This window comes from Bufo bufo, chromosome 1 (assembly GCF_905171765.1).
Source record: "Bufo bufo chromosome 1, aBufBuf1.1, whole genome shotgun sequence".
Taxonomy (NCBI): domain Eukaryota; kingdom Metazoa; phylum Chordata; class Amphibia; order Anura; family Bufonidae; genus Bufo; species Bufo bufo.
In genome coordinates, this window is record NC_053389.1 from 604,246,711 (window position 1) to 604,263,499 (window position 16,789).

General features: G+C 42.8%; 1 protein-coding gene across 1 annotated transcript in view; it reads left to right on the top strand.

Moving 5' to 3' along the window:
- Positions 1-175: 175 nt before the first annotated feature.
- The window catches only part of CPT1B (carnitine palmitoyltransferase 1B), a 97,556-nt gene continuing 80,942 nt past the window's right edge, over positions 176-16,789 (top strand). The window contains exons 1-5 of the mRNA XM_040413575.1: positions 176-386; positions 3,963-4,111; positions 8,765-8,904; positions 11,385-11,556; positions 13,877-13,978. Coding sequence (XP_040269509.1) covers positions 3,971-4,111; positions 8,765-8,904; positions 11,385-11,556; positions 13,877-13,978 — 555 coding nt within the window. The 5' untranslated portion in view covers positions 176-386; positions 3,963-3,970. The remainder of the gene's footprint in view (positions 387-3,962; positions 4,112-8,764; positions 8,905-11,384; positions 11,557-13,876; positions 13,979-16,789) is intronic.

The window sequence follows — 16,789 nt, forward strand, 5'->3', positions numbered from 1 at the left end:
AAGTGCAATGTATTGATCCAGGAGTAGTGACTTCACTCCACAAGTTGACCTTGTAAATGGACTATGTATAGACATGGCAGATTCTGCAACAATGTTTTTGGTATAACAGAGCATACACCAGTCATATTTTACAAGACTCGCTGCCTTGAAGTGCTTAGTCGGTCTATTCTGCCTCTCTGTACAGTCTCATAACTTCCCAGCCATTCCTTATGCCAGTATAAACGCAGAGTGCTGGGTCTCAGGTTACACTAGCTGCTTTTTGGCTGGGACCTAGAAAGTTGCACACATTCAGCCTGAAGGGCACAGAGGACGGAAGGCAGCAGCTGCGTAGCTGTGTGTATGCTTTTGTACCAGCTTGTGGATCCCTGAAAAAGTGTAATTAACAGGTGGGTTACTACTATGACTTTTCTCTACAGCCCATTGTTAGGATGTTGACTGTTACAGTATTTTTGTCGCATTCTTTTATATATCGTAGTAAGAAATTAGCTTTTGTGCACACAGTTGGTACTATTCCAGCTGTCTTTCGTGGAGGAAAAGCTGTGAACTAGACTTGGACCTTGTACGACTCTTTGGAAGTTTCACTAGTTTACCTTTTGTAATGGGTATCCTGGTATCTGTCCTTGTTTAGCTAATGTTTGTAGCGTAGGTCCCCCTTAGGTTTACCAACATTGTATGATTCCAAGAATAATGCAATCCTTAAAGAGGTTATCCCATGAAAAGTATTACTATACAAAGAGCAGGGCGTTTCAAATGAAGTATTTTGTCATGTACATGGAATAAAAATACATCAGGACTTACCACAGGTATTCATTCTGTGGGATATTCTTAAATCCTGACCGGCAGGTGGACCCTGAGGACTGGAGTTGAGGAACACTGTTCTAGACCTTCTCTTGACCTGCACTGTACGTGTTAACTGCCATTAAGGAAATGACAACCTGAAAACGCTTTGCTATAGGCCTCATGCACACGACCATGTTTTGGTCCGCATCCAAGCCGCCGTTTTTGCGGATCCGATGTGGACCCATTCACTCACTTCAATGGGGCCGCAAAAGATGTGGACTGCACTCCGTGTACTGTTCCGTGGCCTTGCAAAAAAAAAATAGAACATGTCCAATTCTTGTCCGTTTTGCGGACAAAAATAGGCATTTCTACAATGGGCCGCCTGTTCCGTTCCGCTAATTGCGGAAGGCACACAGGCGGCTTCTGTTTTTTGCGGATCGCAAAAAAACTGAACGGTTGTGTGCATGAGGCCTTATTCTTATAGCCTTCTCCTGCTTTGTGGGCCTCAACCAGTTTCATTTTCAGAGTTGGGCAGCTGCTTAGAAGAACTCATGGCTGCTGTTTTGGGACAAGGTTAGAGGAGTCTGGGTATTTATAAAGCTTTGAAATTTGCACCACCTGGCCTTTCCCAACAATGATTGTGAACAAAACTTAAAGGGGTTCTGCAGTTTGTTTCAACTGATGATCTGTTCACTTGAATAAAGCCTAGCCCCTCCCAGGCCAGTTGATACATGTCGTGACGTCACTGGGCCTGCGGTAAACAGTGAGAAGGCCGCGGCGCTACTGGAGCGCCGCGGCCTTCTCAAACAGTTGATCGGCGGGGGTCCCGGGTGTCGGACACTGCCGGTCAGATGCTGATGATCTATCCAGAGGATAGATAATCAGTTAAAACAAACTGTAGAACTCTTTTAACCCTAACAGACTATTTAAGTAATCTGAGTGATCAAATCTTGAGTTCCCATATTTTTGCAAGGTAGTCCTTTCTTTTTCTCACTCCAATATTGTAGAAAACCAAAATAATACATTGATACTGCTTAAAATGTTGAAAAGTGTGTTTCATTTTTAACATTATGCCTTTTGGAGATAATTTCCAAAAGTTCTCCATTCTGATCACATACTCACTCAACCAAGCTAAGCATGCATATGTATGTAGGAAAGGGTGTGTGTAAAGATACCTATTGGCTGATCGAATGTGTATGGCCAGCCTTAGACTATGAATTCCTGCATATTTATCAGTAGCCATAAAAATGTAAGCTGAGAAAATCCCCTGTCCATATGACCTTGTTTAGAGCATAAGGACATCATAGAGGTAGCCTCGCACTCAGCGTTCTTCAAAAGAATAACATGCTCCAGGTTAATTTGTGGCATGCTATCTTGCAGAGTTGGTTCCGCCTATATCAACCCAGGAAATCAATTTGTAAGAAGAGTCCAAATGTCAAATGAAGTATAAAGGTGGCCATACACATTAGTCTGAAGTTGATCAAAATGAACGTTTATCTGTTGAAATTTGATAATGAATGATCATTTTAGTCTAAAGATGATAGACCATTATCATTTGAAAAGGGGTCGTCAAATGAAAGATCTTTCTTTGAAGGAACATTCCCAGAAAGATTTTTCATCCATCGCTCGACTTGATTGAACGTGTATGGGCAAGTTTGAACAACTGTAACTGCAAATATGGACTAAAATGTGTATGGCCTGGTCTGTAAAAAGACCGTTTGTTCAACTGCTGTTGAACCATCAACCAACTTGTATCTAATGTGTATGGCCACCTAAGGCTAGCTTCACACTAGCATTCAGGAGATCTGAAAGGCTGGTATTTGTCCAGCCGGATCACAAGATATTTGCCGGGTTATGGCCGAATATCCACCGGTCTCCATGATAATTAATGGGGCCAGATAGAATTCATATGGCTTCCAGAAATGCTAGATCCAGAGAGGCCTGAAAGGCTGTTGCCTGCCGATCTCCTAAATGCTAGTGTGAAGGTAGCCTTAAGCTGCTTTACTTGGAGCACATAAACCGAAAACAGCACTGTTATGACACACAGGCGTTTCTCAAACTGTAGAAGGGCTGCATGCCGAAACGCTGCTGCTGTTTACTGTCAGTGACTGATCGTATGGTTATTTCCTGTATGTTGAGCAGGATCAGGAAGAGGAGAAAAGAAGAGTAATTGGTAATTGTCAGAACATCATGGACAAGGTGGATATGATTTAAAAAAAAATCTTTACAGCCTTGTGAACGTATTTAAAAAGAAAATATAGACTGGACAATCCCTTTTAAGTTCTCCTTTGGACTACATGTTGATTAGATGGTCCTTTCTTAAGTATGCACACTTTTAGTCTTCCTTCACCTAGTCTGTATTGAATCTGAAGTTTTGCTTCTCTCTAACCTTTCACATACTTGGACTTCATCCAAGTCTTCCATGTGAAGATAAATTTACAAGTCGGTCATGTTCTAGTCTGAAGAGCATAAACAGACTAAAAGGACATGCTAAAATATTTCTTGTGGTATGTGCCAGGGTACAGTACATAAATTTAATTTATAAAATATAGAAATGGGTACAATATAATCCAACTTCTAAAATCATGTATAAGATTTTGTAGATATAGGCAATAGTTCATGTTAGGGATGGCACAATTACCAGCTTTTGGGCAACAGCACGTCTTAGAGGGAGTTCCATGCTCCAGATCCCACTCTTAATTTGGGGGGTACTATCTTTCCTTTGGGAGAGAGCACCTTAATCAGCGTGAGGATACTTCTAGGCCATACATGCTCCTCTGGATCTCTGGGAAGAAAATGATGCAAATGAGCTCTTAACAAGCTCTGCCTCTAATGCCACCAGATGTACGGCAGCTATCCTATAAGTCACTGTTCGACCCTTTAAATAGATCCTACTCAGAACGGTGCGCTGCTAAGAAAGAGCGGCTCTTGCTCTTGTGGATCTGGTCCATCTATACAGTACATGGTCAACCATTCATTTGAATGGCTGGCATTTTGGTGAATAAATTAGACATTGCATTGAAGTGCTGTCGTATTTCTCCCAAAAGCAGAATCACTTGGGCATTGAATATACATGGCATTGTGTCAGTTATACAAAACCACAGCGACAGCGTAGCCTGTGATCACCGTGTTAATGATCTGTCCTGGCTATGTGGATCAAATTGCTTTTCTTTTCTGTGAAGGTCACAAGATGGCAGAAGCTCACCAGGCTGTAGCCTTCCAGTTTACTGTGACACCTGATGGAATTGATCTACAGTTGGGTCGTGATGTAATGCGACATCTCTACTTATCTGGTCTGATTGCCTGCAGAAAACGCCTGATCACACTCAAGGTGAATGGGAATACTGTGCTGTTCTGTGATCAAGGGGGTGTGTGTGTGTATATATATAAGACATGAGCCATCAATATACAGTATGTTATGAAGGCATGGATAGAGATATAAATACATAAGCCTTCATAACATTCATTTCTATGGCACCATGCACACCTCTGTGTTTTTTGCAGATTCATATGGCTGTTCTTTATATTATAGAACATGTCCTGTTCTGGTCCATATTGCAATTGAGAATAGTCCTTTCTATCGATGGGAGTGAGAAAAATGCAGATTGCACACAGAAGGTATTGAGGATACTTTGAGAACCAAAATACGGACATGGCCGTGTGCATGAAACTTAATGTGATGTGCCCTAGCAAGCAATGTGAAACGTCTGCACAATGTCAGGCAGCAGCTCCCATACTGCCTTTAAAGGGAACCTGTCCCTGGGATTTTGGGTATAGAGCTGAGGACATTGGTTGCTAGATGGCCGCTAGCACATCCGCAATATCCAGTCCCCATAGCTCTGTGTGCTTTTATTGTGTAAAAAAAACCAATTTGATAGATATGCAAATTACCCTGAGATGAGTCCTGTCCCTGACTCATCTCACATACAGGACTCATCTCAGGTTAATTTGCATATGTATCAAATCGGTTTTTGACACAATAAAAGCACACAGAGCTATGGGGACTGGGTATTGCGGATGTGCTAGCGGCCATCTAGCAACCCATGTCCTCAGCTCTATACACAAAATCCCGGTGACAGGTTCCCTTTAAGCATGAGAACTAGTGTATTACCCTTAACCACCTCCGGACCGCCTAACGCAGGATCGCGTTCCGGAGGTGGCAGCCCTGCGCACAGTCACGCATATATGCGTCATCTCGCGAGACGCGAGATTTCCTGTGAACGCGCGCACACAGGCGCGCGTGCTCACAGGAACGGAAGGTAAGAGAGTTGATCTCCAGCCTGCCAGCGGCGATCGTTCGCTGGCAGGCTGGAGATGTGGTTTTTTTAACCCCTAACAGGTATATTAGACGCTGTTTTGATAACAGCGTCTAATATACCTGCTACCTGGTCCTCTGGTGGTCCCCTTTGTTTGGATCGACCACCAGAGGACACAGGTAGCTCAGTAAAGTCCCACCAAGCACCACTACACTACACCCCCCCCCCCCCCCCGTCACTTATTAACCCCTTATTAGCCCCTGATCACCCCATATAGACTCCCTGATCACCCCCCTGTCATTGATTACCCCCCTGTCATTGATCAACCCCCTGTAAAGCTCCATAAGACGTCCGCATGATTTTTACGGATCCACTGATAGATGGATCGGATCCGCAAAACGCATCCGGACGTCTGAATGAAGCCTTACAGGGGCATGATCAATGACTGTGGTTATCACCCCATATAGACTCCCTGATCACCCCCCTGTCATTGATTACCCCCCTGTAAAGCTCCATTCAGATGTCCGCATGATTTTTACGGATGCACTGATAGATGGATCGGATCCGCAAAACGCATACGGACGTCTGAATGAAGCCTTACAGGGGCGTGATCAATGACTGTGGTTATCACCCCATATAGACTCCCTGATCACCCCCCTGTCATTGATTACACCCCTGTCATTGATCAACCCCCTGTAAAGCTCCATTCAGATGTCCGCATGATTTTTACGGATGCACTGATAGATGGATCGGATCCGCAAAACGCATACGGACGTCTGAATGAAGCCTTACAGGGGCGTGATCAATGACTGTGGTTATCACCCCATATAGACTCCCTGATCACCCCCCTGTCATTGATTACACCCCTGTCATTGATCAACCCCCTGTAAAGCTCCATTCAGATGTCCGCATGATTTTTACGGATGCACTGATAGATGGATCGGATCCGCAAAACGCATACGGACGTCTGAATGAAGCCTTACAGGGGCGTGATCAATGACTGTGGTTATCACCCCATATAGACTCCCTGATCACCCCCCCCCTGTCATTGATCACCCCCCCCTGTCATTGATCACCCCCCCCCTGTCATTGATCACCCCCCCCCTGTCATTGATCACCCCCCCCCTGTCATTGATCACCCCCCCCTGTCATTGATCACCCCCCCTGTCATTGATCACCCCCCCTGTCATTGATCACCCCCCCTGTCATTGATCACCCCCCCTGTAAGGCTCCATTCAGACATTTTTTTGGCCCAAGTTAGCGGAATTATTTTTTTTTTTCTTACAAAGTCTCATATTCCACTAACTTGTGTCAAAAAATAAAATCTCACATGAACTCACCATACCCCTCACGGAATCCAAATGCGTAAATTTTTTTAGACATTTATATTCCAGACTTCTTCTCACGCTTTAGGGCCCCTAGAATGCCAGGGCAGTATAAATACCCCACATGTGACCCCATTTCGGAAAGAAGACACCCCCAGGTATTCCGTGAGGGGCATATTGAGTCCATGAAAGATTGAAATTTTTGTCCCAAGTTAGCGGAACGGGAGACTTTGTGAGAAAAAAATTAAAAATATAAATTTCCGCTAACTTGTGCCAAAAAAAAAAAAATTTCTATGAACTCGCCATGCCCCTCATTGAATACCTTGGGGTGTCTTCTTTCCAAAATGGGGTCACATGTGGGGTATTTATACTGCCCTGGCATTCTAGGGGCCCCAAAGCGTGAGAAGAAGTCTGGTATCCAAATGTCTAAAAATGCCCTCCTAAAAAGGACTTTGGGCACCTTTGCCCACCTAGGCTGCAAAAAAGTGTCACACATCTGGTATTGCCGTACTCAGGAGAAGTTGAGGAATGTGTTTTGGGGTGTCATTTTACATATACCCATGCTGGGTGAGAGAAATATCTTGGTCAAATGCCAACTTTGTATAAAAAAATGGGAAAAGTTGTCTTTTGCCAAGATATTTCTCTCACCCAGCAAGGGTATATGTAAAATGACACCCCAAAACACATTCCCCAACTTCTCCTGAATACGGCGATACCACATGTGTGACACTTTTTGCAGCCTAGGTGGGCAAAGGGGCCCATATTCCAAAGAGCACCTTTAGGATTTCACAGGTCATTTACCTACTTACCACACATTAGGGCCCCTGGAAAATGCCAGGGCAGTATAACTACCCCACAAGTGACCCCATTTTGGAAAGAAGACACCCCAAGGTATTCCGTGAGGGGCATGGCGAGTTCCTAGAAATTTTTATTTTTTGTCACAAGTTAGTGGAAAATGATGATTTTTTTTTTTGATTTTTTTTTTAATACAAAGTCTCATATTCCACTAACTTGTGACAAAAAATAAAAACTTCCATGAACTCACTATGCCCATCAGCGAATACCTTGGGGTCTCTTCTTTCCAAAATGGGGTCACTTGTGGGGTAGTTATACTGCCCTGGCATTCTAGGGGCCCAAATGTGTGGTAAGGAGTTAGAAATCAAATTCTGTAAAAAATGACCAGTGAAATCCGAAAGGTGCTCTTTGGAATATGGGCCCCTTTGCCCACCTAGGCTGCAAAAAAGTGTCACACATCTGGTATCTCCGTACTCAGGAGAAGTTGGGGAATGTGTTTTGGGGTGTCATTTTACATATACCCATGCTGGGTGAGAGAAATATCTTGGCAAAAGACAACTTTTCCCATTTTTTTATACAAAGTTGGCATTTGACCAAGATATTTATCTCACCCAGCATGGGTATATGTAAAAAGACACCCCAAAACACATTCCTCAACTTCTCCTGAATACAGAGATACCAGATGTGTGACACTTTTTTGCAGCCTAGGTGGGCAAAGGGGCCCATATTCCAAAGAGCACCTTTCGGATTTCACAGGTCATTTTTTACAGAATTTGATTTCAAACTCCTTACCACACATTTGGGCCCCTAGAATGCCAGGGCAGTATAACTACCCCACAAGTGACCCCATTTTGGAAAGAAGAGACCCCAAGGTATTCGCTGATGGGCATAGTGAGTTCATGGAAGTTTTTATTTTTTTTGTCACAAGTTAGTGGAATATGAAACTTTGTATGAAAAAAAAAAAAAAGAAAAAACCTTCATTTTCCACTAACTTGTGACAAAAAATAAAAAATTCTAGGAACTTGCCATGCCCCTCACGGAATACCTTGGGGTGTCTTCTTTCCAAAATGGGGTCACTTGTGGGGTGTTTGTACTGTCTGGCCATTGTAGAACCTCAGGAAACATGACAGGTGCTCAGAAAGTCAGAGCTGCTTCAAAAAGCGGAAATTCACATTTTTGTACCATAGTTTGTAAACGCTATAACTTTTACCCAAAGCATTTTTTTTTTACCCAAACATTTTTTTTTTATCAAAGACATGTAGAACAATAAATTTAGAGCAAAATTTATATATGGATCTCGTTTTTTTTGCAAAATTTTACAACTGAAAGTGAAAAATGTCATTTTTTTGGCAAAAAAATCGTTAAATTTCAATTAATAACAAAAAAAGTAAAAATGTCAGCAGCAATGAAATACCACCAAATGAAAGCTCTATTAGTGAGAAGAAAAGGAGGTAAAATTCATTTGGGTGGTAAGTTGCATGACCGAGCAATAAACGGTGAAAGTAGTGTAGGTCAGAAGTGTAAAAAGTGGCCTGGTCTTTCAGGGTGTTTAAGCACTGGGGGCTGAAGTGGTTAAGAATGTCTCTCCTTAAATGTCTTTATTTGCAGAGCTCTGTACTTAGTGGTGTATATCCTGCCAGCCCTTCCACATGGTTTGCTGTTGTAGCTGTTACGCTTGGCTCTTTATATGGGAAAGTGGATATATCATTTGGACTCATTTCCAAGATCAGCAACCTTTTACCTGGACAGTAAGTTACCATAATGCAACAAATCAGAGATATCTGGCCATCAATCCTGATGGCAGCGAACATGAATCCCCTTCACTGTGCTGATTGCCTGATGAACACAGGGAACTGCCGCCGGTCCCATTCATGCCATATACCATCACTTTATACGTTAGGAAAACCTTTTTTAATATAAATTTGTTGGAAACACAGTTTGTGTGTTTTAGTCCCCAGAAATGATCAGAAATGTATTATTCTGGTACGGTTTATCAACTGTATATGTCGAAACTATCAAACTATACCTGAAATCCATAGTAAAGCTTTTGTCAAATCCAATTAAAGTGAAATAACGAGTAATAATGGAATAATATTAAAATATAATAAAATAAACTAATTTATATATTTTACTTATACAGCGCTGACATATTCCGTAATGTTGAGCGGTTTACAGACATTATCATTGCTTGCGGTAATACAAACCTAACAACCACTATATTATCTGATTTTAAAATATTTGACTGCATTCTCCTTAGTAATATGCTCAGCTAGAAAATAGCCTGGTGTGTAGACTGGTTGGACTTGCCTGTCACTTCTCGAGAGATTCCCCATGTAATAACAATTCTGCGGTATCAATACTTATTAGGGCTCATGCACGGCCGTGGCCATATTGCTGCCCGCAATACACGGGCATCGGCCATGTGCACCCCGCTCACTTAAATGGGTCCGCAATCCAGGAGATTTGGCACGGATCGGAAGCCCATGGAAGAACCCCGGAGTACTTCCGTGGGTTTTTTGTCCGTGCCTCCGCATCGCAAAAAAGTAGTGCATGCACTACTTTTTAGGGTGCGAACCGTCGGATGCGGATCGTGGACCCCATTCAAGTAAATGGGTACATAATCCGCATGCGGCGGTCCGCAATTTGCAGTCTGCAGAAAGGGTCCGGCCAGCACACGGTTGTGTGCATGAGCCCTTACTCTGTGCTGTGCTATAAATCTGTTTGCTAAGCTGTTATAATAAACACCATCAAGGTCCCTTGTATTCATGAGAAGAGCACTCCTCCCTCACCTGTGACTGAAGCCAGCCATATACAATGCATTCAGAAAGTTTTCAGACCCTTTCAGGCCTCGTCCACACTTCAGTTTTTCAGGGACGTGTGCTATCCGCATTGCTTTAAATGTGTCTGTTCACATTTCAGTAAAAAAAATCACGGAAACATGCACTACTTTGATACTTGATCCGGACCAAGCACGCCCATTGAAGTCTGTGGGTCCGTGAAAATCATGGAAACAACACTGATGACATCCATTGTGCGTCCGTTTTTCATGACGACAGATAGAAAATGCTCTTGAAATTAAGATTCAGCTGAGCAACGTCTATAAATTACAGATGACACACAGAGGGCAAAAGTGGACACGCGGACCCATCACGGATGATACACGGATGCTTTTTTTCACGGACGTAACACTGACACAGAAGTGTGGACAAGGTGTTACTTTTTCACATTTAATTGCGATGCGGTCTTGTGCTAAAAAAAAAATCCAGTTCACGAGGCATAGCTCAGAATGGAGAGTGAATCTAATCTATTAGGGTGAATAGGAGAGGGGATAAAAAGATCCTATGTACTATCCCCCTAAGGGGTCTAATAGTTTAAAACAAAAGTAAAAAAAAATTAAAGTACCAATATATAAAGTTTAAATCACCCACTTTTACATGTAATAATATATAAACAATAAAAAAATAAACATATATTAGGTATCCCCGCGTTCCAAAAATTAAGTGATCAAAAAGACGAACATACCACAAAAATTATACCAATAAAAAATAGTTTGTTACGCTAAAAACAAGTCCTCATACAGCTCTGTAGACCGAAATATAAAATAAATTATGGCTGTCAGAATATGGCAATGCAAAGAAAATTTTGTAAATTTTTTAGTAAAAAAAAAAAATAACTATACAAGTTTGGTATCGCCGCATTCGTATTGAGCCACAGAATAAGGATGTCAGGTCATTTTTAGCGCACAGTGAATGCTGTGATACCAAAAACCTTGGCAGAATACAGTTTGTTTTTTTCAATTTTGCCACAGAATTCTTTTTCCTGTTTTCCAATACGAAATATGGTAAATTAAATGGTGGCAATAAAAAATGCATCTTGTCCAGCAAAAAAAAGCCCTCATATAGCTATGTGAACGGAAAAATAAAAAGTTATGGTTATTGGAACGTGGGGTGGAAAAATCCAAAATGCAAAAATGAAAATAGGCCTCGACCTTAAGGGGTTAAAGACATCAGTCCTTGTTACCAAAACAGCATTGTGTCCCAGCCCTGTTCCTTCCTGGTCTTGTTTCTGTTTTCATGTGTTATGATCCTCCTATCTCGTGGCCACTACCTTGCAGCAGGTTATCTAAGCTGTAATGAGTTATCACTTGCCGTTGTAGACCACTTTTTGCTTTGTATGAATCAGTTTCAGTGTTTTCTTTTGCCCTTCTTGTCTTCATCTGTCTGAGCAGAGCTGTCACGTCTCCCGTGTCCCGAACTGTGGCAAGTGCTGTTATATTCTCATCAGGAGTTTGGGTCTCTGGGATCCTTGTCTATCGTCAAGTTCTCCGCATGCTTCTTTCATACCATGGCTGGATGTTTGAGCCACATGGGAAAAGGAGTTTGAAAACCAAAATTTGGGGAGTAAGTCTGTCTTTTTTATTTTATTTTTTATTTATAATTTTCTTCTTGCTTGCCCCATGGTTAACGTTCATTTTTTTTATTTTACCCCTTCCCATTCACACTATGTAAAATAAATGCTAATGCCAAAATCCTTCTGAAGACCATTATTAAGGGCAACGCAAGCTCCTGTACTCAGTGCTATGGGCATGACCATGCTGTCACATGTCAGACTGGCAATCAGCCCTGTTCTCATGAATATACCAAACTCATAAGTTTGTTGTATTCCTTTAGTGCTCCTATTGGCCAAACTGCATAATTTTTTGTGCCATTTTGGCTACTAGTGCAGCAAGCCCATGAAGGTGAGCGGAGGATGGGAAAAGTGTTTATTGTGGTGGTAGTATTACTCACAGTTCACGGTGGCAATCTGTAGGGCCAGACAGTGACTGGAGGGCACACCCTTTCTTCCCCCGGGACACATACTGGTACTTGGTGATCTAATGATCCATAGACAGGGCTGCAAAGAGACTTTTATATTGCTTCTGAATGATTTTGTTGTCCTAGCTTCCAAAAAATTTAAAACAAAATAAAAATAATAAAAAACTTAAAAGTGAAATAAAAAATAATAAAAAGTAAAAGGGCTGTGAAATTAAAATTGTTTTGTAAACCCTCCCCCCAATCCACCCACACTATCGGAAACCATTTTTTGTGACTTGGACATGTTCTGCATGGACATCATTGTGCCATGTAAGTGTCCACAGTATCAGAAAAAAATTATAAAATCTATACAAATTAGGCCTCATGCACATGACCGTTGTTCTGGTCCGCATCCGAGCCATAGTTTTTGCAGCTCGGGTGCGGACCCATTCACTTCAATGGGGCCGCAAAAGATGCGGACAGCACTCCATGTGCTGTCCGTATCCGTTGCTCTGTTACGTAGCCCTGCAAAAAAAAGTGTTCTATTCTTGTCCGTTTTGAGGTATAGGCATTTCTACAATGGGCCGCCTGTTCCGTTCCGCAAATTGCGGAAGGCATACAGGCGGCTTCTGTGTTTTGCAGATCCACAATTTTCGGACCGCAAAAAAACGGAACGGTCATGTGCATAAGGCCTTAGTGTTAATATGGCCACAGTGAGAGTCTTAATAAATTAGGTGCATCTGTGGCCTTTCGTGTGCAAAAAACTATTACTCCAGCTAGGGCCACAATTTTTCTCACAATTGAAAGGAAATCTGTCACAACAGTTCTGAACTATTATCTGCAGTAATACGAGCCGTACTGCACATAAGGACTCAGACTGCCTCCCTTTCCTCTGTTGTCAGTGATCAAGCCTGTGCTGAAATACATTGTCAGGACTGCTGTGCTAACATAACGGAGAGGACTTCTGTGCACATACACTGCAGTCCCGACAACGTATTTCAGTGCAGCTTTAAATGCGGACTGTATACGGAACCATTCATTTCAATGGAACCGCAAAAAAACGGTACTCCATATGCCTTCCATTTCTGTTTTTCCGTTCCGTTCAAAAATAGAACATGTCCTATTATTGTCTACATTACGGACAAGCATAGTACTGTTCTATCAGGGGCCAGTTTTGTTCCGCAAAAAACGGAATGCACACGGATGTCATCCGTATTTTTTGAGGATTCGTTTTTTGCGGACCGCAAAATACTGAAAAAGCCATATGGTCGTGTGCAAGAGGCCTAAAAGTGAGATGAGACAGCTCCTTTAATCTCTCCCATTTTTTCAATGTGACAGGTTCTAAAATGTAATTATCCTCTGCCATAGTTGTCTAGTTGTCTATTCACAGTATTTCCTTTAATTCCTTTTAGCCTTGAAGGTGTTCTTAAGATTTTTTTATTTTATTTACAGTTCAGTCTGGAATACTTGGGGACAAATCCATACATACCTGCTCCCCGTTGCTCTGTTCCAGTTCCAGGACTCTGGGGTTCTCTTCACTGGACTTCTGGCCCCCATCTGTGAAATTCTTCATGGACGGGGTCACATGCGCAGCTGCAGCCAAAGGTGGCATCAACGGTGACATGTCTCCAAGCGGCACGTCACTGCTGGATCACATGCCACTTGGGGACATATCACTGCTGAGACCTGTCTTTGGCTGCAAAGGTGCATGTGATGCTGCCCATGCGACAAATGACAGATAAGGACCAGAAGACAAGTGAAGGAAGCCACAACAGAGCGGCGGGGAACAGGTAAGTATGGATTTGTCAGTAGATATTGCAGGCTGGGGTGCAAATTAAAAAAAATAAAATAAATCAGGAAACTTCCTTAATGCTCTCCTACCAAGGCATTATTTGCTCTTAGTTTGAAATCTGCCCATGTCTCACAGGGCTGCATGAAGGTTATGGCTAGTCGACAGCCAATGCTCTACAGTTTCCAGATGTCTCTCCCAAGGTTGCCTGTACCACGTCTAGAAGACACTATTGACCAGGTAAGGATACCGTACATGTTCTTTCAATACACTTGTCTACACTACTGTTTTATGTTTCAATGATGTTTATTAAAGTTTTCATATTAATAAGGTACACAGTACATTGTGCATAAAATAAAGGACTGAGCGTCCAGTCAAGTAGACATTAGCAAATAATACAAAGAACAAAAGACAAAAGATTAAATTAATCAAAAATAAGGAAAATCTCAAGTAGTCAGGGTCAGTAGTCATGCAGTTCAAAGTTACATGAGTTAAGTCTTGGAAGGCGATCAGCAAAAAGCAGGCCCATATTAACCTCCATCCCTTAGTTGCAAACATCATGTACTGAAACTTATCAAAGTTCAGAGTAGAGCGAAAGATTGGCAGAATGAGGAGAGGATGACCAAGGCTCCCAGACAGTCTCAAACAAAGGAAATGTATCAGAGCGGATAGCTGACATCCGTTCGTATTGGTAAATCCTGTTAACTCTATCAATCACCGCTTGGTAGCTCAAGATTGAGGAACGCCACTGAGAAGCAATATGTATTCTAGTAGCAAGTAGAATGAATTGGGCCAACTTGAACCTAGCATTCGTTAGTTTAGATGGCTTGTCTCCAAGTAAAAATACCGGGGGTGTAAGGGGGAGGGTGTGCCCCAACAAGGATGAGAGCAGATCGCAAATGCGACTCCATAACCTGGATACCATGGGACACGTCCACCATGTGTGGAACATCGTGCCCTCCTCCTCACAACCCCGGAAGCAAGTAGAGGGGACTTCTGGATAGAAGTGATGCAATTTGGCAGGTACCAAATAAGTCCGGTGGAGAATCTTAATAGAGGTCTCTGCCAGGGTAGTTTGCCACGAACCTTTAGAGAGTGTCTGGGAGCGTTGGTGCCACCTAGATACACTGAATTCCTCTAACAAATCAGCCTCCCACTCCAACATATAACGAAGCTTAGAATCCTCTGGAGGTGCAGTGAGAATAGAGTAAATCCGGGACAATAAACCCTGCTTATGTAGAGAGAAGGACATTAGCCTTTCAAAAGGTGTATAATCAATATCATGTGAGCCATTCTTTAGAGAATGAAGGAAGGAGAATACTCTTCGGACATTGAATTGTTCACGAACTGGAGGGGAGAATTTCTCAAGAAAATCAGACATAGTTAGAATTTTACCCCTTACCAGGAAGTCCCGGAGGGAGCACAATTTTTTTTCGACCCACCATGAGAAAGCCTCGGATTGGAGTCCAGGGGAGAAAGCTGGATTACCCAAAAGATATTCTAAGGGGGACGGTTTAGATTGGAGGGAGCACTTGAACCTAATGGATCTCCATAGGAGCAAAGCGTAATATGAAAGTTGGGATTTTGTACGGAGTGAGGAGGGTAATGAGGAGGTGGTCCAAATAACGGCCCCAGCAGCGATTGTTCAAGGGAAACCCAAATAGGCTGAGCCTGTGCAGGGAGATGAGTCAGAAATAGTTGAGCTAATCTGGCAGCCCTGTAATACTGAGCTAAATCTGGCACTGAAAGGCCACCACAAGCCTTATGACGACACATAACAAGCTTAGAGATACGAGCTCGTTTATGGGCCCAAATAAATTTAAGGATGTCCGCCTGGAGAGCCCCCAGGTCTGACGCTGGGACTGGGATCGGTAGGGTGCAGAATAGGTATAGTAGCCTTGGAAGGACCACCATTCTTACTATATGGATCCTACCCACCCAGGAAACTGGAAGAGACCCCCATGACTGCAGGTCCCTCCGTATTTGAGTGAACATGGGAAGATAATTATATTTATACAGGGTGTTAAGTGTTTTGGTCAGCGATATGCCTAAATATGGAAGGAAATGCGTGTTGTGTTGGAATGGAAACTCGCTCTGAAAAATCTCAGAAACCTGGGAGGTGACATTACCTAACAAAAGCTCCGACTTAGATTGATTGACTAGTAGGCCTGATGCATCTGAGAAAAATTTTAGTAGGGACAAAAGAGAGGGAAATGAAATGATAGGATTGGTGACTGTTAACAAAAGGTCGTCAGCAAAAAGGCTTAATTTATATTCCACACCCCCAACCGAGATTCCTGTTATGTCTGGGTGAGATCTAATTTTTAACGCTATTGGTTCCATGGCTAGTGCAAAAAGGGCTGGGGAGAGGGGGCAACCTTGGCGCGTTCCTCTAAAAATTGGTATAGATAACGGATGTGAGGAAGGTAATTTGAGACTAGCCTGAGGCGAAGAGTACAAAGCTTGAATAGCGGATACACTACTGTTTTAAACTAGTCCTGAGCTCTGTGAAAAAACTAGATATGAGCTCTGACAGTGAGAGTTTTACTGAACTTTATTCTTTTTTTTATTTTTTGCATGAAACCCTTACATTGTAGACATAGTGTAACACCCCAGAGTGGTGTTACCACTTCTGCACCTTGCTACTGTCTTTATTGTTCTAACCTCATGTCATCTTATGCATTTATTACAGGTCCTCCACACTGTGCATTTCTAATGTTATGTAACTGTTCATGTAATGTGCCTGGTTCACCAGCAGGTGGCAGCAAACACGGCAGAGCTGTATTTAGATAGAATGGAACCTTCCATTCCATTCTAACCCCCCCCCCCCCCCGGAAAGAGGTGGGCGAGCCCTACTTCCTGCAGGAAGGGTGGGGCAGAAGTTCTAGTCCGTCTAGTTTACCCCCAGCTAGGGGAAGGATGTGCAGGGGCACGTCTCTGCTGGACGTGCCCACGCCAGCCAGAGCACCTTAAGCTCTGCTGGCCATGGAGGCCAAAGCTTGAAGCCTCAGGAGCCAGGATGAAAGTTCTACTACAGGATGAAAGACTACA